Source organism: Oculina patagonica, chromosome 5 (assembly GCF_052425735.1).
Source record: "Oculina patagonica isolate OP01 chromosome 5, crgOcupat, whole genome shotgun sequence".
Taxonomy (NCBI): domain Eukaryota; kingdom Metazoa; phylum Cnidaria; class Anthozoa; order Scleractinia; family Oculinidae; genus Oculina; species Oculina patagonica.
The window spans coordinates 13,460,702-13,486,091 of NC_135762.1; the positions used below are offsets into that span (position 1 = coordinate 13,460,702).

Here is a 25,390-nt window from a genome sequence, read left to right on the forward strand (position 1 = left end):
TGACGCGTATCGGCTACCGTATTTGTGGTCAATGGTATATCAGCTCATATACCATTGCCTGTTAACCAATCAAAACTCGTCCAATTTTGGCTGTCCTCGGAATTTGTTTGTATCCAATTATTTATATTTCCATGTGGGCTTATTACATTACTAATTTGAATTATAAACCCGACGCCGAACAAACAAACGCCAATGCATGTCACGTGATCGTATGAACAAGCTGTAACACAAATGTACAAGAGATGATCTCTTGAAATGTAGAACATTAATTTTTGCCGTATAGTAGAAAAGCGATATGCAGACGCAGTCCTATGCTTCGATACATTTCTCTAGCAGTTCTAACATTTTTCCTTCACATCTCGTTTAAGGCCTGGTCCCAAGCTACTGCCTTGGGTAGACTGTTCAAAGCCCTCTGTTTTTTTGTCGATCGTTGAGCGCGGGGAAAGAACGGCGACGACTAGGCTCTCGCTTTTTTGCGTTGAAAAATAGAGAAGCTGAGAACAGTCAGGCTTTGGGGGCTAACTGATGCCCATAAATTAAAATTAAACTACTTGAAGGAAGACTTGATAAATATTATCCCAATACTGTAACATTATGACAAAAAAACGTTCACTTTCCAATCTAAGATTACTCTGAATTAACTTATGCTGGCTTTGCTAAAAGATATTCCTTGTCGAAAAATAGAATACCAAATCTATTGTAGGACATTAATTTTGGAATGTTCCCGTTTCACTTGGTAACAGAAACAGTGTGATCATAAATACTGCATGCGCATGGCCTGACGATAACTGAAATGATACTAAATCACTGCTTCCCATGACCAGTCAACTCCTACATGTTATTTCATATTTATTTTCTGCACTTGACGACCGGTTAACGCAGGGACCGCGGAGCAGTGGGAGAGGAAAGTCTCTAAAGCCGGCCAGTTCAAGTCTTTAAGTCACTAGTCAGCCCCCCGCCCCCCTCCCCCAATAAGAAAAAATGCTAGAAATGTTTCATTCAAATGGCCGAAGGTACTGTAAACCTACTATCGATCGTTAAATTTTATCTAATAAGTTGGCAGGCATTTTCTCTCAAACCGGTGAAAAATAAAATATATAAAGCTAAATATAAAGAAAGAAAAATGGACGCCGGTGTTTGTGAGGTCATGAGTTCGATTTCCGTCGGGGACTAAAATTTTGCTCGTGACATGAGATGAGTCATAGGTTGTCACTTTAGAACAATTGACCTTGTTTCAGCACGAATTACGCCGGGCACGCGTAAAATAACAGTCATAACTGATTACTCTACTAGTGGGAAATTCCTTGCGTTTTTAACACTGTTTTTTTTTATTATTATTTAAGTACCGTTGACAGATATCTTTCTTTTCTTTGACCGAACTCTTTGTGTTGTCACAAATTCCACAAATGACATACCGCAAACCGTGCGCTGGGTTATCAATTTCTGCTAGGGATATCGGCCTGAGCATGATTTTAATTACCTGGCGTGACTTTGGGCAGGTAAGATTGTATTTCACCTTCTGCGTTTGTCGTCATTTTATTTTTTTGCTGCAAGATTTCGTTGTTTTGCTTCGATTTCAAGGGGAAAAACGGCTGACAAAAAAAAAAAATGAAGGTGCGAAGTAAAGTAAGTAAGTCATAAGTACTCATAGTAAGTACTCATAGTGGTGTTGTTTCAAACTGTTCCATCAGACGGTTCGGACCCTTGCGTTGCGTATGACAAACTAAATAATCCGTTTCGAAGCACAAGCTATGTGGCCACAGAGGGAGTCGATCCAATGATTTGCGACTCAAGTCTCAAAACTGGATGGTACCGCTTTGTAAACGATGTCGGTGGAAAAATGCCTGAGACTAAAATAACCAAGTATCACTGCGGAACATACCGTAGAATTCCGGTTATAAGCCCTGGGCTTATACAACTTCGTAAGGGTTTTTGGGTGGGCTTATAAGCGGAGGGGCTTATATCCGGGAGGGCTTATAAGCGGAATAAAAAAAACGTTTCGAAACGAGCCTCGGGAGTGTTGATCGAAATACGTTTTTAAGTTAAAAACGCACAAAAAGCAACATTTAGCCCTGTTCAGTACTGTCATCCGGTAGAGGGGGGCTTATATCCGGGGGGGCTTATAATCGGATGTATTTTTTTGTTTCCAGGTTGATGGGCCTATAACCTGGGGGGCTTATAAGCGGGGGGGCTTATAACCGGAATTTTACGGTATGCACCAATTTGGATGAGACCTCCCCATCCTTCAACAGCAGACGGCATTGTCGATAGAACCGCGTGCATCAATTACGACGAACAGAACAATGGCTGTCTAGCCCTTGCTATTAAAGGGAAAAACTGCAATGATTCATTTTATGTCTATCGTCTTGTTCAAACTCTTGGTTGCCCAATGGCTTATTGTGCAGGTACGTATGGATTGTTTCAATTGAAACGTAATTTAATTGTCAGCTTCGACTGTAAATTCGTGCAAACTATTCGTGTATATTAGTTGTTTTGAAAAGTGCCTCTCAAGCCAAGGACGTATATTGAAATATATATTTAAGTTATTTTAGAGATCGTATTACTGTGTTTAAAACATCAGTAGATTTTGACGTCGTTTGCGTATGTTTTGGATGTACTGAGGTCGGTACGTTAGTACGTTGCATTCCTTGGATCATGTGGATGTGTCACATGCATTTCAACCATATCACGCAGCTAAGTGTTTTTAGTGGAGTCACAAAGAAAGTAAAGATGAAAATTAGACATTAATATTAACGCAATATATTTGAGAGTTTCGAGGTCGCATAATGGGGTTGTATTCGCTTTGCTGGGTTTCCGTGCGTATGATGGGTTAGGGGTAAGGGTTAGGGTTAGGAGTTTCATAAGTAACATACTTTGCTATTGACCACGAATTTAGTCCAGTAGGAACGTTTATCCTTAAAAGTGGACATTGACGGTCTCAAGTTTGACAGTTTTATCGTACTTAATTTTACTTGGGCCCTTGTACATGTAGTAACTCACGTATTGTTATAGAACCAAATGAATGTACTACCACTGCCACGATAACCGCGTGTATTTGTTTGTTTTGGTAATGCGCCCAAATGTTAAAATCATGATCCGTGCCATCTGGGTCACAAAAGATGTTTCGGTATCCAGTTACATACGTGCCATATTAACTAACTCGCTGATTACATTTTGTGTCAATGCATGGCACAATTTAAAGCAAAAGAAAGGCAAAATATGGAAATGAAGCGTTTTAAAAGGATTGCTTGACGTTTGCGAGACCAAAGCACCTTATTTTTGTCACGCAATGTTCTCTTTTAATCAGATAAAGCACAGGTCCTTGACGCAAAAAAAAAATAAAATAAATTAAAATACAAACAGCGGCAACAAACATAACACATGGACCACGCATGGTGTGAAAAAGTAAACGTCAAGGTCTCAAAAAAATACGTCAAGGAAATTTTAGTTTCTTTCTTTTTATTTTCAAACCATGCGTAGTCAGTGTGTTTTATTTGTTCCCGCTGTTTGTATTTTATCTCTTGTCAAATTGAAATGGCCAAGGAACAAGAGTGTTTACAGATCCTTGTTGTCCAAAGGAAAGATAACGCTATCCACTAGGCTTTGGTTGTTCAAAGGGTGGAAAACACTATCAGTTTACTATCCACCGCCGGATAAAACGCTATTCAGTGGATAAGTGCTGACGAAACATATTACGCTATCCTGGCACCTGATAGTGATTTATCCGGTGGGAACCATTATACAGTGGAACCCCGATATAACGATCTTCGATATAACGATATTTCCGATATAACGATGAGAATTTAGTGCACCGAACGTAAAATCGTTCCCGATATAACGATATTATCAGTAGTCAGTACCAATTTAAGCAAAACATTGAATTTAACACAATAACCTTACAGTAATCGAGTAATCTCTAATGTTTCTGCCAACAGCTTTGTACAATTATATACGAAAATGATACTGTGTTCTAAGCCCCTTTATCAACTTTATCCTCTTTATCCTCCTTGTCATTCAATAGTTTTCTAAGTTTCAGTATCTTTGATTAAGTTAACCCCGATATAACGATATTTTCGGTTATTTTACGACCATATCGCTATATCGGGAGTTTCGATATAACGATACCTCGATATAACGATATACTTTTACTGCTCCCTTGACATATCGTTATATCGGGGTTCCACTGTACCACCTTCGAACAACTGGGGCCTGATAAATTACTATCCAATGGATAGCGCATTCTGTTTTGTCAACAACTATCCACTGTATAGTGTTTTAACCCGTGGGTAACGTTATCCACCCTTTCAACAACCGGTTCTAGATCGATAAGTTGAACATTTCACATTTCAACAAATTTTACCATGAAATCGAAATCCTTCCAAATTCGATTCCAAATGGCAAAATTACATTTAAAATTACGGTCCTTTAAGAGCTCATACTCATCCTCGTAATGCTGTTGAAGTTGAATTTTTTCTATATTTTACGAGTTTGAAGTTTCCTCGGTGTATAAACTTTGCCTTATTTGTTGTCCTGTTTAAAATAAAATGGGATGTCTTTGTCGGGGAATACGAAATCTGCATTCTGTTTCATTTTCTTGGAAACAATTCTTATTAGAACGTCTAATGACCTGAAATGCGCAGTTAGAATATTAAAGTTGAAGGCATATTTAGCTCAAACAAGGAACGCATCTATCATACTTTTAGTTTTAGCTCTTTTGCAGGCAATAAAATTCATGCTATTTACTTTTTTCCGTGAGCAGGGACGAAACGGCCATGCCCGAGAGGACAGTCTGGTCTGTATCCAAACTGCACAGGTACGTAACAAAACTATGTTGTAGCCGGAACAGATATTAACCGAGTAATATAGCTGTCATATACAAATGCAAGTTGTCTTAATTACAGGTCATTATTTGGGGATATGAAGGGTATAAATGCAAAGCAATACAGAACAGCGCTGCAGTTAAAAAGACAAGGTAGAAATCAGAGCAGTTAACTCTTAAATAACTAAGAGTGCTGGAAATAACCCCTGAACTTCCTTCTGAGCGTTAGCCATGCAAATCAATTTCGACTAAGGATGCAATAGTTTGCGTGTTACCCAGACGGGGTTAAGTCTCCCTTGTTCACTGTTTTCTTCTTCTTGTGCAAGAGGGAGATTTAGCACCATATAAGAGTGAGGTTGATGACACAGAATCTAACAGATGCAATCAAAATTTAAAAAACCTTAGTCTAGCAAAAACAAAACAAAACGGTCGTATACAACAAGGTGTACATAACACTGTTATATATAAGAAAGTGAAACATAGCAGCCGGAGACTCCCAAATAGCCTGTAGTACAAAAATAAATAAAGAAACACGATTTTTTTTCTTATCTAGCGATTGGAGAATACCAAAACAAGTTACAAACGATCCGTAAAAGAGTTTAAATCGTTTACCCGAACCCATCCCAAAACTCAAAACAACTTCTTAACATGGTAATTTTTAACCTTGGACGGCTCATTTTATTCTACTTTTGTTTCCAAAGTTCTCATCAAAAAGGATTTCCCGTACGCTATGGTACCAGTTCCAAGCGTCAACTACGTAAATGACAGCGAACCGCAAGTCACCCTGAAGTGCTCCTTTGATTTTCCAACTTGGGACAACGTATCCTTTGAGATTCAATGGTTTGTGAACGGCAAAGGCGTGACGCCTACGATCATCTGTGACAACCCTAATGAAAGTACCTGTAACCGACGGCACTCTCTTCTAGGAGCACGTGACTACAAGCCTGGTGACACGGTAATTGGATGACTTCTGTCAGAATTTTTACTATTTTAGTTTCATATACTTTGCACATTTCACGATCACTGTTATTCAAGAACCAGCCAAAACAAAACCATCAAGGAGAGTCAGCTTTTGTGCTCAAATATCAACGTATTCAAACAATAGGTACCAACGCATGCATGGTAATCTAACTGTGTGCATTTTTATGACTTGTTACATGAGAAATGGGTTGAAATTCGTTTTCTTTTTTTAACTTGGCTGGTCAATTGAAGATGACTTAACCCTGGATAAAAGATACAAACACATCCACTCTTAAACACGACATATAGCATAGATGGAAACCATGAATAATTTAAAGAAAGTATATGAGGTTACCATGTAGCACTTTTCCTGTATTCCGCTGTGATAACAGAAAGCCCGCTTTAGAATTTAATATACGGATTCACAACAGACCGCGAAAAGTTAAAATTACTACGTTCTTAAACAGGCTTTCAGTCTTTTACTTTTATTTTTATTTTTTTTTTATTATCACAGGTAAGGTGCGACATACGAGCGAAATATAACACTCATCCCGACAACAAATGGACAAACACAGTAGCAAGCCCTTTGTTTTTCGCGGGAATTGAGGTAAGTGGAAGGCAACCGAAAATCAACACCGGTATGTGGCTAATTGAACAGGTCAAACCAATCTGGTGTGCACCTAATAAGGAAAACAACCAGTGTGCACCTGCATCTTTTGGGGGCCCACTGGTGTGGGAGACCAGCTAAACTAAACAGCAAGAGTAAACGTTAATGTGTTTGAAATATGGAACATTTAAAAAAGGCAACCGATGTGTGTTAGTGTCATGATTAATTGCATTTTTTAAGGATAACACTTGTCAATATTCTCAGAAAATCCGTTTCTTTGTTAACATTGTTAAGTAAAAATATTTTTTCCGGCGATTGATTTAACTTTCTGCCATCAACCGAAAAAAAAAACGTAGACATATTTTGCACCGGTTTTCCCTGAAATTGACGTTTCACTCGTTTATTCATTGAGGTCGCCCTACAACATAGGTTATTTTTATATAGATTCTACTCTTATACAATTTTTAACGTTGTCGTGCTTTTTTAAAGTAAATAATAGCATTAGTTGTCCCCTAAAGTTGAAGCTAAAATTTGGTAACAAAAGGAAACCTTATCATGCCTAATAGTTTTTTTTTTATTATTATTATTTTTCCGTGTCTTAATTTGCAAAAAATACTTAGTTGGCCTTGATAATCGGCGATGTGGATTGTTTGCTTGTTTTTTCCCAGAAGAATTGATAGGTAAGTTTTTTTTTTTTTTTCATATCATGTTTTTGCGTCCGATTGTTGTAAGTCATTTGTCTATTTTAGTTTCTTTTCAGTTTTTGTTTAGTTACCGGGGCATGCATTACTTTAACAACCAATTTTATAATTCATTCTTAAACATCAATGGCACGTAAACTAAAAATTATTTCACTAAATGTGCGAGGTTTACGTAATCAGAACAAAAGGAGAGCAATCTTTTGTTATTTAAAACAACAAAAAGCTACGATCTTTTGTTTACAGGAGACTTTTTCACAACCTGATGATGAGAAAGTATGGTCTGCGGAATGGGGCGGCAAAATTTTTTTTTGTCATGGAACTGCACACTCCAAAGGCGTCTGTATTTTATTGAATCCGAATTCAACTTTTAACTTCGATGTTGTTCAAACGGATATTCAAGGAAGAATTATGATTTCAAGACTTAAAGTCTTGGAGGAAACGTTTTTCATCGTAAATATTTACGCACCCACTGATTATCGAGATCAAAATGAATTCCTTAAAAATTTAAGTGAATCTCTCGTGAGAAAAACGGACACCTCCCGGCTAATTATTGCTGGTGATTGGAACTGTACACTTAATAAGGCAGACAAAAGTGGGGGTTTACCCTGGAAAAAAACGAATTACAGAGACGCTGTTGTAAATCTTATGGACGAATTAAACCTTCTCGACATATATCGAAAAATGCATCCAAAGATAAAGTCATTCACTTATGAATCCAAAACTAATAACTTGAAATCGAGAATAGATTTTATCCTTGTCTCTCGCCCAATCTCCGTGGATGCTCAAACGGCTGAGATTCGAACTTCAGTAGCTCCAGACCATAAAGCTACCTTCTTGAGTGTTACCATCAGAGATGAGTTTAAGAGAGGTCCTGGAACGTGGAAATTTAATAATTCCCTTCTTAAAAATGATGAATTTAAGGAACGGATTGCATTCTTTTATCCACAAATACATGTAAAATATTCCGACGTCACCGATAAGCAACTATTGTGGGAATTGATTAAAATGGAAATACGTATGAAAACAATAAATTTTTCTAAACAAAAAAAATCTGAACTCAGAAAAAGAGAAATAACACTTCAAAACGAGCTACAAGAACTTGATTATAAAATTTGTAATACTGATTTCGAAGTCTTAGACCGGAAAGTTTTAACGGAATATGAAACTGCAAAAGAAGAATTAAAAAATATATATGAACAGAGAGGGAAAGAGGCTATGTTTAGATCAAAGGCGAAATGGCTTGAACAGGGGGAAAAACCGACTAAATATTTTTTTAACCTGGAGAAGACGAATTATGAAAAAAAGCTCATACGCGAAGTAAAATTAGAAAATGGCGAGGTGACATCAAATTCAAAACAGGTCGAGAAAGAACTGGAGAGTTTCTATAGCGACATGTATGCATCGAGAATGAGCCATAACAGAGAGCCACAAGGTACCGGAAGACAGAGTTTTGAGTCGTTTGTTGAAGATATTGAAATTCCACAACTTAACGCCGAGGAACAAGATTCGCTAGAGCACGATTTTACCTACGAGGAGTTAAAAGAGGTTGTAATTTCTTTCTCGGACAATAAAACACCAGGTGAAGATGGGTTTACTAAAGAATTTTATGTGGCCTTTTATGATCTTATCTGGAGAGATCTGTTGAACTCTTTCAATGCAGCTTTTGAAAGTGGGTCCCTTTCCATTTCCCAAAGGAGGGGAATAATAACCTTAATACCCAAAACTGACGAAGCCCTTTCTGAACTTTCTAACTGGCGTCCCATATCTCTTCTCAATCTAGATTATAAAATTCTGTCAAAAGCTCTCGCAAAGAGAATAGAGAAGTGTTTACCAAAACTAATTAACTCCGATCAAACCGGTTTTGTCAAGGGAAGGTATATAGGTCAAAACATAAGACTTTTAAGCGATTTAATGGAGCATTTAGATGCGAAAAGGACCGCTGGTCTGCTCCTCTTTATAGACTTTGAAAAAGCTTTTGATAGCCTTGAATGGGATTTTGTTGCTAAAACTTTGAAAGTGTTTAATTTTGGCCCAAATGTTATTAGCTTGTAACTTACTTGTACTGATAACGTACTATATCTCTTTTGCTGCAGGAGTAAAATTTATCACTTAAAACGTTTTGACACTTATTGCTTGTATATTTTATAACTTAGATTCAACCTGCTTCTTTAAGTATCACGGAGTGTGATGTGGGGAACACTCTAAACAAAATAAAACTGCGACCAACACTTCCTATTCGGGGCGGCCAAATCGATATTAAATTCGGAACCAAGGATAGATTTACTGACCTTCTAATGAACGACTGCAAAATACCTATAAAGCCTGGTGACGAGCACAAATGGAAAGATATATCAGTTCAAGCAGTGTGCGACAACACAAACCAAGCGTTTGCTCCATCGGCGTTCACATTTACAGTAACATCAACATACAGTGGATTAGACCGTTTCTGGGGCCTTTACGAACTTCCACCCGTTGTGGTAAGTTGCGTTGTAATTTCGCATAGCCTTTGGTTAGACTTAGCATGAAAATGGTTGGTTTAAGAAACTGCGCTTTTTTCCCACCATGAATGCAGCTTAATTCTATTCTGTCAAATTAATACAGTGATCTCATCTTATTATTGTAAAAAATTACGATGTCCATATTTGGTCTAGAAATCATTGTTATTAATCGGTCACGTCTACATAACATGCGTATGTACTGAGACATTATGCAGTTATTGTTGCTGTAGTAGGTACTAGCCACCTCAACAGGACTCCTCTCATAGTTAACTTACAAAGTGCTGCACCAAAACAGTCACTCTACTGACCTGCAATTTATTTATTTTCATTCATTCATTCGTCAATTTGTTCATCATTACAGATCACCAAGGTAGAGAATTCCGTTGATATGTGCATCGCTACTGGAGATCCGCACTATACCACTTTCGATGGAAAGTATGTACCATCTAAAGGAATTCAATTTGTTTTGTCTTTTGTTGTTGTTCTTGTTCTTGTTGTTGTTGTTGTTCCGTTTTCGCTTGTTGTTGTTGCTGCTGCTACTGCTACTGCTGCTGTTTTCATGTTGAGGAAAGAGTAGCTTTTACATCCGTGAAAATAAAAAATGTTCTTTACACAAGGCTATATATGTCACAAAATAATTATAATCCTCTTCGTGTCTTAAGGATAGTATGAATAACTTGACTAAATGCTAAGCTTACAATTACTAAATTGTCAATTATTGTTCTTTTCCTTAGATATTACGACTTTTACAGACCAGGAGATTTTGTACTTTACCGCAACACAAAGCGCCACTTCGAGGTGAGAACGATGGTATATCGTACAATCTAAACTATTGGACTACGCTAGCTTGAGGAGTACCTGCCCACATTTCTTTAAAATTTCTGTACTTATCTGTCCCTTTTAAAACTGCATTTTGGCTTTCTTGGTTTTTCGATTGCGATGGGGCCTGTAAAGATGCAAGTGATGTTGTCTTTGCCTCCACACCCGAATCATACTGAAATTTCTTGAACTGTAACGTACTTAAAGTAATTCTTGTCTTCCTGAAGATGTTCTAGAGTATCTTAACTTGTACTTGCGCGTGGATCTCTCAGCTTCCTTGTCAAGGAATTTATTATATAGTTGTTTGTTATTGATGTTATTGTTGTGTTTGCTATTGTTGTTGTTCTTTTTCTTCTTCTTCCTCTTGTGGGTCTGCCTCAATTTAATTCAAAAGTGAACGCTTTTGAATCCCCTTTTAACAGCTGCTGCAACAATTCAAAAGCAGTTTTTTGTTTGTTTGTTTTTCACCAACACATTACTGCTGACTTGTACTGAGGAAAGGAAAAACATATTTTTTATTTGGAATCTATTTGCAAAACCAACCCAAAACAAAACAATGCCAGCATGCCATCTTTCCATGCAATAAGTATCAACTTCATTAATTTGTCTTGTAGCATATTGGATAACATCATACATTGAATAGCATTATCTATTTATCTTCATCTATTTCTCTCGATTTTTGATAAAGATTCATACACGACTGTGGCATTGTGGGCGAACTGTTACGTGCAACTGTGGTGTGGCTATCAGGGAGCTGCGTGACGTCATTGTTCTAAGCTCTTGTACTGAAGATCTACAATACAATTACGGAAGTCCGATGAAAGTTTTGATAACCAGTCCTGGTCGCCTGACGAGAGGCACGAGGATTCTGGTTCGACAACTTGGAGGGTACAGTGAATACGTGGTAAGGAAAGGTTAATTGATATATCTGAAGTAATACTTCATATTAAATTATATTAGGTCCATAAATAGTGAAAACTTTGCTCATTTTTCTCTTGTAAAAACATGTGCCTTCAGTATTCTCTACAAATTGATTTGGAACGCAATAGAAGTTGTATCATTTCCAAATTTGAAAGCAGAATTTACGAAGATATGAGGAATTTTGAATGCTGCGTTCAAATTTTTATTAAGTTTCTTTGTAAAATTGGCAAATGCTATTCTTTGTCACCAAAACAAGAACGAAAAATAATATTAATTCCAATAAATTTATAAGAGACACAAAAATACAATGAATTTATGATGTGTTTTTTTAAGGTTCGACTTGCTTCTGGGACAGTGGTCAGAATAAAACGATACTCCTGGGGAAATAACGTTGAAATGGAAGCCCCAAAATTCGACAAAGGTCAAACGGAGGGTATGTGTGGAAACTTCGACGGAGTAAAGGATAACGACTTTGAACTTGGTGGAGATAAGCAGCCTCATGGAAACGCTGACTTGTTCGGGGAAAGCTGGAGGTAAGACGTGTAATAAGCTCTACAAGAAGCAGTCAAACGGTAGGGATAGGGCTTCACCTTATTATAGGGAATTGACGCTTCATATGTTTATTCACACTTTCAAAATCGTTCAAAGTAAAGAAAATAAGAAGAATAATAAGCTTTAAAATAAGCAGTTAACCCGAACGAAGGCGTGATGTTTCATTTCTAAATGTAAAAACATTTTAATTACTTTTGTACCTAACCCTGATACTTGACACTTTTGGGTGGGAGAAATGAGACAATTCACCATTGGAAATTCACAGTTTATCATAATAATTTATTTTATTTCCTACAGGCCTGTTTTGCTTTTTTTGGTATTGTCTGTTTTGGTTTTAATTTCTTCGACTTTCACTTCAGATCTTTTTTAACACTTTCAATTGTGTTTAAAGTTGCATTCATGACTTGGTAATTGTGATATCTTTTTCATAGAGTTGATGCGTCAAAAAGTCTGTTCAGGACAGTACCGGCCTGCACTGATAAGTCTTGTGAAGACACCGAGTTGGAACTTAATATGGATCGTTGTAAATGTAACAAGCATGGCGGGGCAATGCAAGTAAAATGCAACCTCGAAATAATGAATTTTAATGGCATGCCAGGTGCAACATTCAAAGACCGGACTACAGACGCTCAGAATGCTAATAGGAACAAAAGAGAGATTATATACAGCGATGACATCATCTACCTATACGACAATGAAAAAACAGAACACAACATGTATTCCAAACGCGGTAAACGTGCCGTGCAGACCCAAATGTCCTTAGAAAACGCAACTGAATATTGCCGAAAGAGTATCCTGGACACTGCTGCAGCCAAAGTTTGTCTTGAGGTTACCGGAGTTAATGCAACAAGTGCCATTCAAGCTTGTGCCGAAGATTTAAAAGTAAGTACAACCCTGCATTGAAAGACTACAAAAAATCACTTAAGTAACACCCAAAGACGTCTCATCAAGTTAGCTATTGCCATTATGGTACCTCTAGCTAGGTTCATACTCGGTCAATGTTTCTATCAACTGGCCATGGTCAGTCAGTCAGTAAGCAAGTAAGTAAGTAAACGATTTATTAATAGCGTTTCCATTATAGTGGCTCTTTATTTGTTACTATCTACTATAAATTGTCTAATTGAAACAATCTAATTAAAATATAATAAACTACTGCATGCATAAAACTATTACTGATTAAAATTAACTTACAAAAATGCGTAACAATTTCTTTTTTTCTCAAAATGAAATTTATGCTTACACTTTTCATCCTTTTAGTTGACGGGTGACCTGAACTGGGTAGAATCAGCATTTGAAAGTCTTAAATCAAGCTGCGAATTCCAGGCCGTGAAAAATTTCTCTGCTTATGACAAAGACGAGGAGGGGAATTTGGTTCCTCCCGCGAAGATTGCTCAGAACTTGTGCCCGGGTGATTGCAACGGTAACGGTAACTGCACCAATGGGACTTGTGTTTGCAATGAGGAGTATATCTCAGCTGACTGTTCAATGAGATTTGATGAAGTTCCTCGACTATTTAGGTACGAAATCCTTGTTTGCTTATCAACTGTTTATTCTGCAGTATCAATCGTTCAGTGCTTGGCCTCTGGTAAAGGTCCGTAACCATTTTTCTGCTAAAAATTGTTCCAAACAAAGGTGAGGCTAAAGGTGTTTCATTCTTAATTCTGAACAGAGGTCAGCATATTTCTCCACTTCACGCTTGATATATACGTCACTGATTTTACTTTTTGAAAAGTTAAGCATTAAATTTATGCATCAATTTTGACTTTTTCGTTATTTTTTGACACTTCTTTTCCCTCTTTCTCTCTTCCTCAAAGTTAAACACCCTTTGAATTGTCCCTTTGACTCTTCCGTCGTCTTCAAGACGGCACTGTGCTCCTTAAAGTGCTACTATGATGAATTTCGTGTCTTTCCTATCTAAGCGGTTTTCATCACCACCAACAACTGCTATGGTTCCTTCTTAGTACTGTGAAACTTACCCATCAACAATTTTTATCAATTTTAAATTCTGTTTTAGGATATTAGACAAAGGACTTTGCGACATCCGAGTCAGACCCTGCATGAGAACTATTGTCTTTGGAGAATACTTTCTGGATTCAGAGAATTTGACATGCCATATAAATGAGTTTTCAGTAAGTAGAATTATTGTATTTATTTTTTAGTTTTCTTGATTTGCTGTATATATAGATCCGACTCTGCAAAGAGGGTGTGGACGAGGTTAAACTCAAGCTGAGAATGAGTCCAAATTTTAACTATAAGCTGAGACTGATATAGCTGAGAAATAGTTGTCATTTAAAATGGTTATTGAGCAATCGCCAAAGACTAAATTGATAACTGAGATTTCAGAACCCTTATTCAGTGATATGCTATGACCATAGTGGTCTGCACATCAAAAATTATCTCACCGATGAATCCGGCATTTCCAATCTTACCCCTGACTTGGGATGGTTGTGTATGGTAAAATAACCTATTATCCATTTTTTCTTTGTTTTTCTAACAGGTTGTACCAGGAGAGTGGGTTCCCTCCAACGAAACAAAACATTTAAATGCTACTCAAACCGACCTATTTGCCATCGAGTGTCATCTTCCGACGCCCCCGCTGAATCTGGGTAATTATGACGTGGAAGGCACTCCAGCAGCCGGATACGTGATAGCTGTATCCAATAACAAGGTTCATCACAGCCAAGAATCCCTTAAGTTAATCACATTTGATTCCGTGTGCCAAGAATGCAACATTTCGCATGGCTGTTCCCTCAAGGTAAAATGGTTGCCTTGGTGATTATTTGTAAAACGTGCCGATACTTTTGAAAAATACGTCCTCACCAATGCAACTTTCACGGGTACTAGCGTCTCAACTAAAAGCTCGAAAAATGACAGGGCCATATTTCTTGAGAACACATTTTTACCATTTTATGGAGCAAATGAACTTATACAGTTATAATTTCACAAAAAACGTCGCGGAATTTTAAGTGTTCAACGTTCACGACCAACAATAATTTGTTTAATTGACAAATCATTACTACTTAAAAACACAATAAGTAATAAAGCTTTTTTAAAAGAAGTAAATGGTTATCTCAGTTTTTGTAGCACATCTTCGCCTATCCTTTGCTACAAGCCGCTAATATTCGTTCTTTTTGTCATGCAATGATAGAGAGATGCATGTTTGATCAGAGGCCACTGTTTCGCTGAGGAAGCACCGAACCCCAAAGACTGGTGTCAGCAGTGCAACACATCAGTTGACCAGATAACCTGGACCGAGCGAATGAGTGAGTACTTGCTGCAATCTTAGATCAACTTCTTTACTAGTATTTTGACTGCACTAATAGTTATTATCAAATTGTACCACATCATTGAAAGTACCTTAATCTTTTTTCGCCACCTACGTATAAAGTTACCATCACAGTGAGATGTTAATATATCTCGCTTAAAATTATACCAATCTCCGTTTACTTTTGCGTACAGGAAGTGGCAGATTTTTCAGCCTTTTTTATATTTGTAAAATTTGGCATTTGCGGCGGTACACAAGTGGCGTGTTGATTGTCATTAAAACACTTTATTTAATAAAATTTGAAACCGTTAGAGGCTAAAATCATTGATGGAAAATTTCTCTTTTCATTTTAGTTAATTTCCCTCCCAACATAACTACGCCAAACAAAAGATATTGCCTCAATGGGGAAGATTTGCAGCTTCAACTAGAAGGTGAAGACCCGGAAAGCAGGCCTTTCGTGATATCTTTGATGGCTGGAAGTCCTTCAAAAGCAAAAGTGACCGAAAGAGGCGTTCTTTTGTGGAAACCTGAGACGAATAATTCCGAGAAGTTTTATTTCAAAGCTACCGACGAGTGCAATGCTTCATCGACATTTGAAATGACAATAGAAATCGTAGCGTGTCCCTGTACCGATAAAGGAACATGTAGGCCTGATCCCAACCACCCTAGAGGATCAGGCATGTACGTTTGTGAATGCCAGCCTGGCTACGAGGGACAGAGGTGCGAAAAGGAGATCGATGAATGTTTATCTTCTCCTTGCGTTCACGGTGAGTTTGAAACATTTTGGCAGTCAAAATGTACATACTCTTAATTTGTATGAAGTATAAAGAGACTAGTAATACGTGACTCGCAGGGCTTCGCGAAGCTCTGGGTTGGGTAGGGGGGGGGGGAGGTGTTATAAATAAGGAGTGGATTATTTGAAGTTGAACATTTATTGAATTGTACATATTCAATTTTCCACAGTAGGCGGAAAGATATATTTGTTAGAAATTTCAACGAGCATGGCCGCGAAACCCTCGTTCCCAGGGTCTACTCCGCTTTGAAGATGGTGGCTTTTTCTGGTTCGTAAAGAGGTATAAAGCGTTGGGAAGCGCAGGCTATTTTCAAAATCATCGACAAATTATTGGATAGTCGCATTTTGGACATTTATTTGATGGCATTAAAAAAAAGAAGAAGTGTCAGGAGAAATTAATCAATGTTTAGGGAGATTATCATAAAATAGGACCTTTGCACTTCTAGAGTTACATTCTTCGGGAAACTGTGCAAATATGAGTTTTGTAGGCAAACAGTGATTTCTATGCTTAGGTAAATTACTTTTGTACTTAAAGTAAATAATCACGCGTGTAAGTTGTCGCTGTTTAAACTCGAGTCTTATTCACGAGAAAAATATAAAGAGAAGTTAATTTCAATTTTCGTTTTGTCCATTACCGAAAACAATTCGAATTTAGACAGCTTTCAAGGTTGAATATACATTCGACAGATGTATCTTTTATTTTAGCTTTTGTTCATAATTGAGTTTGGTTAGTTTATGATTTCAAATATACCGACTCTATTCAATCTTGTTTTTAGTTTAAAATGCTTCTAATTAAATTTTATTTAGCTGTACCGTTTAGTCTACAAACTCGTCAGTTGAACTTATTCACTTTGCTTTTGTGTTGTAAGCTGACTTTGCTCAGCCTTCTTTCAATTGTACTTTGTATGATGCAATTAGGTTTAGCATTAGTATATATAGAACGCTGTTATCATTGTAAAGTCGATTTACATCTCGTGGAGTTACATAGAAGATTTACGCCGAGACGAAGAATAAACCTGTGAAGTCCAAGTTCTTGTGTCCTGTTTCCAGTGTAGCAGATCCCTCGGTACTTTGGAACCCGTGACAAGTTCCTCTCTCGCAGCAAGCGTGGTTGCTCTGAGCTATCCCCAGTTCAGTTCGTTCAGTCCAATTCGCCGACAGTTTCAGCCGAAGAAAGGCCTCTCATCGCCCGTTCACCCGTTGAAGAGTTTTGAGCAACAAAACCCATTGTCCCAGTAGTGGACAAAACCCGTTGTCACAGTGTTAGGAGAATCAGTGTAGCTGCATCTGGAATATCTAAGGACAAGCAAGAACGAAGAATCCCCAACAAGTTCAATGGTTGGAACACACGAGATGTAAATCCCTTGGAGCGCCGAGTAAACAAAGACAGAGTCGCCCAAGTACGTGAGTAAGCGAAGTTTTATTTCTAATTTATGAAGTCCGTCAAGAAAGTCATTTCGAAGAAATTACATAGATACAATTTACGAAGTAGACCTAAGCAATTATACGTATATAAACGACCCGGAGTTCCTAAGGTCAACACAAGCGTTCAGTGCGATATATCCGAAGAAGAGAATTGTGAACTTTCAGAGGAACTGCCGTTCGCTTTAAGCTACGGTGACCTCTTAAGTTCAACGCCCGAAGTCTATCGCAGTGAATCACAGCCTGAGAGCTCCCGCCAGAGATCCACAGCATTTTCCAGTCCAGGTCCATCCGACAGAACCGATCGAGAAGCATTAGATATCAGCCTGGACCCGCCCAACGAAGGACAGTTCATTGTTCAACCAAATACTCCAGTTCAGCGATTCTCTTGCGTTCCGCGTGAAGGCAGCGCGAGCAGTTCATTAGAAGATTTTTCGCCGATCGACTCTAGAAGACTCCGAAGCAGGCCGCCCGTCGCCTTAGAAGTCGAGGAGATCCGCGAACACAACGAAGAAGAACGCCCAGAAACAAGCTTCGTTGACTCAAGAAACCCGATTATTAATTCACAACAGACTGTTCACCAGCAAGTGGCAGCACACGCAAATTACAGAAAACCAAAACAAAACAAAAAAAGAGCTCGTATCGATTCTGTTTCTAGTGAAGAAGCCGGATACACAGAAACGGACAGCGAGCGAGAATTTTCCGAAGACAGGGGAGATAAATACAAGCAAGAAGACGGTTCTGAATTCCGTGAAGACCACTCCCGTTATCCAGAAGAAAGAAACCGAGAAGAAAATCAGAATCAAGATATAGAAGTAAATATGGATCCACATCTAATCCAAACCTTGACCGAAACCTTGCAAAGGATTGGACAGCAACAACAGACATCTATAGTCGTCCCAGAAACCATAAAGATTCAATCGTTCCGTGGCCAAGAAGGAGACGATGTAGTAGAATGGTTCGACGTTTTCGAAAATCGTTTGAAACGAAGACGCATCGCACTCAAGAGCGAGGGTGCGCTTACAGAATTGGTACTACACTTGGCTGGACCTGCTAAAGATTTCTACCGCAACCTAAACGCAGAAGAGAAGACTACCTTTGAGCAGGTAAAACAAATCATGATAGAACACTATTCTAGCATGGACCTTGGGTATGGCCAGCGTGAATATCTATTGAATCGCCGTCAAGCACCTAACGAAACACTGGATCATTATCTGAATGACATCTGTTCCAAATTTAACAGACTCGACCTGACGAATAAAGAGAAGATGTCTTATTTCCTACAAGGACTGCGCCCTGAGATTCGCCAACTAGTTTATATGAACAAACCGACCACATTTGCAGAAGCTGAGAAGGCCGCCCGATTTGCAGAGTCCATTTCGCGAGTTTCTCAACCTACGACCTCTGGTACTATGACTGACCAACTTCTCGCTAAACTATTAACCCAGAAGGCGACCAAGGATGAAGACGATATTTTGACTAGACTTGACACCCTGATCAATGGATCAAAAATAAAGCCAGAAGGAGAACAGCAGACACAATCGCTCTTGTCGAAGCTTGGTGAACTGGTAAAAAGGGCTGAAAACACAGCTACAAGGCAAACCCAAGATACGGCCATAGCAGCCTACTCCGCAGAAAATCAAGAGTCCCGTATACTTCGCAAAGAGATGAAAGAACTTCAAGAAAGCCTTCTTAGCCTAAAGCAAGATCTCGATCAACGGGTTATTGGGAATTCAACAGATGTAAGCATATCCAGAGTTCCAACAAACCGGCCACCAGCAGTCGCCGCTCTAAGTGATTCCTTCAGCAAAACTATCGGCAACGAGAAGGGAATGCAAGATGCCATATATCAGTTTAAAGATATAGTAGAGAAACTAGGCCGTGAAATGGACGCCAGAATGGATGCCCTTACCGCAGCAGAGCCATATGGTAATTCACGAGATGGAAACACAACTAGCATAGCCGCGTTTTCTGAAACTAACAAAAGTGAGATACCAGAGCTTACTAAAGAAATTCGCCGTATGGAGAACACTTTCAGAAGCGAACTCGAAAGTATGTACCGACGAGTAGACAACCGAATAAGAAACCACAGAAACCAAATCAGTCGCCCAGAGCTCGCAGGCAGCAGAGAACGCCACAGACAGTCTAAACCGGTGTGTTATAAGTGTGGACGCGTTGGCCATATTCAGTACAACTGTTACTATTATTACCGGCCAGAAGACCAATACCAGAATAAAGGAGAGAGACAAGACTACCGTGCAGATTATAATCCAGAGGGAAATCCGCAGCAGGAACTTCAATGCTCAGCAAGTTTACTCGCACTAGACGCGCAGTACGCCCGTCACGTTCAAGACTACCATCACAAGCCAGAGAGCCCGAGATCAGAAGCGGAAACGTCCCGCCAGCCAGTGCGCACTTGCAGCCTAACTTTTGAAGGAGAAGAAAACTCCTCAGATCAGGTGATTGCCGCCCTCCCTAAGCAAGAAAACACGAACAGCCAAGAAGCAGATGTAAATATCCCAAGTTCAAATCAGAAAGTGAAGCTGACATTAACCAATGAGCAGCAAAGTCAACTTATGCCGAAGCAAGGACAGTCACACAAAAGAACTCGCCGAGAAACGAACTCATCAGTTCAGCCAAGCAATGTCCTTTTGTTACGTGGAAAAGATGTTAACCTTAAATCCAGTGACCTAACCACAGCAGGCAAAATAGCAGGTCAAGCCGTTCAATTACTCGTGGACACTGGAGCATGTGTATCAGCCATTGACCAACAGTTTTTCACAAAGATTTATGGTCAGTTCCCGCCTAAGTTGAGTGATGGTTCCTTATCGTCAGTGCAGACATTCAATGGAGATACCGTACCACTACTGGGCAAGATTACCGTTCCTTTACAGTTGAATGGACATGAGTATTCCTGTGAGTTTCATGTTATTCAGAGCCTCGCCTACGACGCAATCCTTGGTCGTGATTTTCTACAAAAGAACGGAGCCCTGATTAATCTGGTAGACAGTACTCTATCCTTCTCAGCAGCTGGACATCCCAGAAAACATTCTGATACAACGACAGTACCAGTTATGGGAACCTTCCTTGCCCAACAAAAGAAGTTAAAAGAAAAGACGACCGTAGCCACTCAAGTTGTTCCTGCACCTTCCCAGAAGAGTATCCAGCCTAACTGCAAATTGGCCCATCGAAGTCAAAAGAACAAAGAGATAGGATTTCAGCAGCCACTCCTACTTTTGATGCTTGTTGTACTGTACCTACTCACAGCTTCATGCACACCGTGCACGAAAGTCAATGTCAAGCCCGTTGTTCAGAAAATTCCAAAGTTCTTCGTCCAAAAAGCCCCAGATAATAAAATTCAAGATGGTCGCTTATTCTGTACCCCCGTTAGTCAAGTGTACCGTAGAGGCAAGGAAATGGATTCGAAAATTGATCTACATAAAAGAAAGCTGCAGAGAATAAAATTATTGACGACAGCTGAACCGGAGAGCCCGTTAACCGTTGACCAGGAATTACCCGAAGATGGAAAGAAAGACGTCTTTTATGTCATTAGAGCACAACTTGGAAATGATGACTGACGGTACCACAGTATTGAGTCATACAGACAAGGAACTTTAAAGGAAAATGTTGACATTTTAAGTAATGAAGGTGTTTAAGTAGCATCAAGAAAACAGTGTCTTAGCGAAGTAAACGTAACGTAAAGAAGTTGATACTCTGAGATTTAAAAGTTAAGGGAAAGTGTGATGATACATGATTAGGAATTTTTTAGAGCGTTTAAAGGCTAGTATCACAGTCATAGTAAATTTGAGTTCTAGGTGCCTTTTGCTTTTGCTCGACCAGGAGGTCTCGATTTAAAGGTGGGAGGAATGTCAGGAGAAATTAATCAATGTTTAGGGAGATTATCATAAAATAGGACCTTTGCACTTCTAGAGTTACATTCTTCGGGAAACTGTGCAAATATGAGTTTTGTAGGCAAACAGTGATTTCTATGCTTAGGTAAATTACTTTTGTACTTAAAGTAAATAATCACGCGTGTAAGTTGTCGCTGTTTAAACTCGAGTCTTATTCACGAGAAAAATATAAAGAGAAGTTAATTTCAATTTTCGTTTTGTCCATTACCGAAAACAATTCGAATTTAGACAGCTTTCAAGGTTGAATATACATTCGACAGATGTATCTTTTATTTTAGCTTTTGTTCATAATTGAGTTTGGTTAGTTTATGATTTCAAATATACCGACTCTATTCAATCTTGTTTTTAGTTTAAAATGCTTCTAATTAAATTTTATTTAGCTGTACCGTTTAGTCTACAAACTCGTCAGTTGAACTTATTCACTTTGCTTTTGTGTTGTAATCTGACTTTGCTCAGCCTTCTTTCAATTGTACTTTGTATGATGCAATTAGGTTTAGCATTAGTATATATAGAACGCTGTTATCATTGTAAAGTCGATTTACATCTCGTGGAGTTACATAGAAGATTTACGCCGAGACGAAGAATAAACCTGTGAAGTCCAAGTTCTTGTGTCCTGTTTCCAGTGTAGCAGATCCCTCGGTACTTTGGAACCCGTGACAAGTTCCTCTCTCGCAGCAAGCGTGGTTGCTCTGAGCTATCCCCAGTTCAGTTCGTTCAGTCCAATTCGCCGACAGTTTCAGCCGAAGAAAGGCCTCTCATCGCCCGTTCACCCGTTGAAGAGTTTTGAGCAACAAATTCCGTGTCACAGACGCAAAACCCGTTGTCACAGAAGAACGAACGGCAGGAGGATTCGAAGCCTCCGCCCGCGCGCCCCTGATGGCGATGAAAGATTTATAGACTGAATAGGCGTTGAGGGAGTATTATGTGGAGATCAATGTTATTTTAATCCGAAAAGAAAAACGATAAAAACGAAAGGCTCAGAATTCGAACTCACAAAAAAAAAAGAAAAAAAAAAAACCCTAGCCGGATTCGAACCCCCGACCTCAGTTCCGAAGATCTGATTTCAAGTTCGACGCCTTACCATTAGGCCACCAGCGCGCGGCGGCCGTGTGACGTCATTTCCGCCACACACCAAGCTCACAAATATATATATATATATATATATATATATATATATATATATAGAAATATATATGACCGTAAACTCCACACGAGATTTCATCCCGCCTGATCCTTTTGAGGGACAAAATTATACACCCCGCTACGCTCGGCCTTCGGCCTCGCTTCGCGAGGAATAAGCTTTAGACTACAGGTTAGCTGTGACAGAGACTTGATACAGATTAAAGCAGCGTAAAATAGTACACCTCCGTAGTGGCAATTGAATTCATTTCAAGGACTGTATTTCACAACTGTTGTAATAGACTTGCCACAAGTCGACCTCACGAGTTTTCACAGTAAATAAGCGAGCGAAGCGAGCCTTTTAGGCCGCAAAGCGGCCGTGCGAGCGACGAAGTCGCGAGATCGAGTGACGAAGGACTTTATTGAAAGTCTACTGTTGTCACTGATCGCATATTCTTCCATTTCAGTAATTTTATCTCCCTTAAAAACTAAGTAGGAAAATATATCATGCATCTTCGGATTCGTTAGCTGTAGGCTAACTTAGCTATATAAAATTAAGAAAAGCAAATTCGTGTGTGTAAGTTATTTGATGCTTTTTACTCTTTTCAGTATACGGATATTGCAAGATACCTCCATACTTCCATTCTATCTACAATGTTTATCATTTTTTCGCTTATAAGGACGTCACCACTCAGCTCTGTCTAACTTAGTATCTTTAAGTTGATGTCGGTTACAGTCTTCCTAAAATATCAGGGAATTCTTAGCATAGGATAGTGTATTCGTAAAATTAATAAACAAATTTAAAAAAATCAAAATTAATAAACTCCCGTGTTTGTTGCTTCCACCAGGAAATTGCAGCGATGCAGTAAATAACTATACCTGCCAGTGTGAGCCTGGTTACACGGGCTATAACTGCAGCCTTGAAATAGACGAGTGCCAATCATCTCCATGTATACACGGTAATTATGGTAATCTTCATTACCATTTTGATATTTACACTAAAAACATTACGTGGAAATAACATTTCTTTTTCTCATCACGTTTAATCCAGGTACTTGCTCTGACAAGGTTAATGGCTTTAGCTGCACGTGTCAGTCAGGTTTCACTGGTGTTCGCTGTGAAACTAACATAAATGATTGCCCACCTTCAATCTGTGGAAATGGTAAGGACTACAGGCTAGAGAGACAAGTTAAAGGGCAGTTAGATCTTTTGCTCAATTCGTGCGTTCCTAGTACCTGTTAGTTAATAATTATTTTCAATCCTAGATATAGATCCGGTCTGAATATACCCAGGCAGCCAAATACATCATAATCAGTGAATATTGTATATAACTTATTTGAATTAGAACGCTCGTGTTAATCGAAACTCCCTTCGTTTTAAGTTATGTACGTAAAATCACACATGGAAATGAAAAGTCCTCGGTTTTCGATAATTTTAAAAGCTATTCAATTTCAACCACATTTAAGATAAAAAAAAAACTCTATTGGAGTGCTAATTTTGTAAGACTGGCCAGTATTAGGCAAAATGTATCAATACACAAAAGAAAAGTGGACAGTGTCCTCAAATAGCACAGCAGTGCTAAATACACTGACACTTAAATAAAGTTATTTTGTTTTCTCCCATTAAAGGCATTGTGACATTAGGGGACATTTTAACCAATTCTATAATTATTTTCTTTATCTCAGGAACATGCATAGATCTCATAAACAACTATACTTGTCAGTGTAACGTTGGGTTTGCTGGCACACATTGTGACGTGATCGTCAGAAATTGCAGCAGTGATTCCTGCTTTCCTGGAGTCCGCTGTATCCAGAAAACACACACGATTGCATGTGACCCGTGTCCAACGGGATACACTGGCGACGGAAAGAATTGCAAAAGTATGTTCATAAGCCCCTTCTACAATTTAATGGATCTCGAATGGATCGGTTTGGCTAAGCTTATTTCAAGCGGATAAGTGTGGAGGAATGAAAATCTCTCTTCAAATGGAGCTCATTTATAATTTTTAGACGAGTTATTCAACACTCAGGTGGAGTTTTAAGCTATTTCGGTATTTTGTAAAGGGACAACATAGCTACAAAACTGAAACAAAAGGAAACAATATTCGAAAATAATTTACATTAAGACAACTTTTTGCAGAACGGTTTTAACATCTCGCAGAAAATGCGGGATAGATTATACTAAGTAGTGATATTCTTGCAATAAATAACTATGCAAGCCCTGTTTGGCGGTCATAATTTGTCGACTCATTTCAAATTGTAAAGTCCATGCATTATTTTTGTTAAAAAAAGGATAATGATAACTACGATGGTGTTGATGATCCAATAATTGATATTACCACCAACAAATAATAACAAAAATGTGTCTTTTATTATTTACTCTCCAGATATTGATGACTGTGTCAATGTTACTTGCAAAAACGGTGGTTCCTGTATAGATGGAATAAATAACTTCACGTGTTCATGTCAAAAAGGATATACCGGGGACTGGTGTGAGACAGGTAATCAATATTCGTGCTATTCCTAAGCTAAGATGTTCTTAAACTTACTTTAAAGTAATAACTACTTAAAAAGTAACATGTTCAACGTTGACATATTTTGCCGTCCCGATTACTGTATAAGTATTTGAGGAAGCTTCTTGTAAAAGATTTGTGGCATTGTAAACCCAAATTAACTCTTGGAGGCACCAATGACGTACAGGGAAGAGATGGAGAAGGGGTAATGGGTTTTTCTGTGACCATTTTGTAATGTCCAACACAAAATATGATGTCAAGAGAAGTCAACGAATTCGCCGTCAATTTACCGTAAGAATGTACAACACTGAAAATTAGAAGATTTTTAATTGGCGTAGAACCTTATGTGGCCACATGATTTCCAAAGCAACATTGGGAATAAGCAGATGTCACATGAAAACCTCATGAATGATAGATAAAAAGATGAACAGCATCAGATAACTTAAGGATACCGCCCAAATTAGGGGAGGGTTTTTACAAACATGATTGTT

General features: G+C 38.6%; 1 protein-coding gene across 1 annotated transcript in view; it reads left to right on the plus strand.

Moving 5' to 3' along the window:
* Nucleotides 1–2,218: 2,218 nt before the first annotated feature.
* LOC144655581 (von Willebrand factor D and EGF domain-containing protein-like) overlaps nucleotides 2,219–25,390 on the plus strand; it is a 31,742-nt gene continuing 8,570 nt past the window's right edge. The window contains exons 1-19 of the mRNA XM_078515857.1: nucleotides 2,219–2,405; nucleotides 4,760–4,813; nucleotides 5,521–5,774; nucleotides 6,294–6,386; nucleotides 9,241–9,564; nucleotides 9,947–10,020; nucleotides 10,320–10,383; nucleotides 11,093–11,308; nucleotides 11,659–11,858; nucleotides 12,309–12,759; nucleotides 13,135–13,394; nucleotides 13,892–14,006; nucleotides 14,375–14,632; nucleotides 15,026–15,140; nucleotides 15,496–15,909; nucleotides 23,236–23,346; nucleotides 23,439–23,549; nucleotides 24,073–24,267; nucleotides 24,774–24,887. Of these exons, the coding sequence (XP_078371983.1) occupies nucleotides 2,228–2,405; nucleotides 4,760–4,813; nucleotides 5,521–5,774; nucleotides 6,294–6,386; nucleotides 9,241–9,564; nucleotides 9,947–10,020; nucleotides 10,320–10,383; nucleotides 11,093–11,308; nucleotides 11,659–11,858; nucleotides 12,309–12,759; nucleotides 13,135–13,394; nucleotides 13,892–14,006; nucleotides 14,375–14,632; nucleotides 15,026–15,140; nucleotides 15,496–15,909; nucleotides 23,236–23,346; nucleotides 23,439–23,549; nucleotides 24,073–24,267; nucleotides 24,774–24,887 (3,601 nt within the window). The 5' untranslated portion in view covers nucleotides 2,219–2,227. The remainder of the gene's footprint in view (nucleotides 2,406–4,759; nucleotides 4,814–5,520; nucleotides 5,775–6,293; nucleotides 6,387–9,240; nucleotides 9,565–9,946; nucleotides 10,021–10,319; nucleotides 10,384–11,092; nucleotides 11,309–11,658; nucleotides 11,859–12,308; nucleotides 12,760–13,134; nucleotides 13,395–13,891; nucleotides 14,007–14,374; nucleotides 14,633–15,025; nucleotides 15,141–15,495; nucleotides 15,910–23,235; nucleotides 23,347–23,438; nucleotides 23,550–24,072; nucleotides 24,268–24,773; nucleotides 24,888–25,390) is intronic.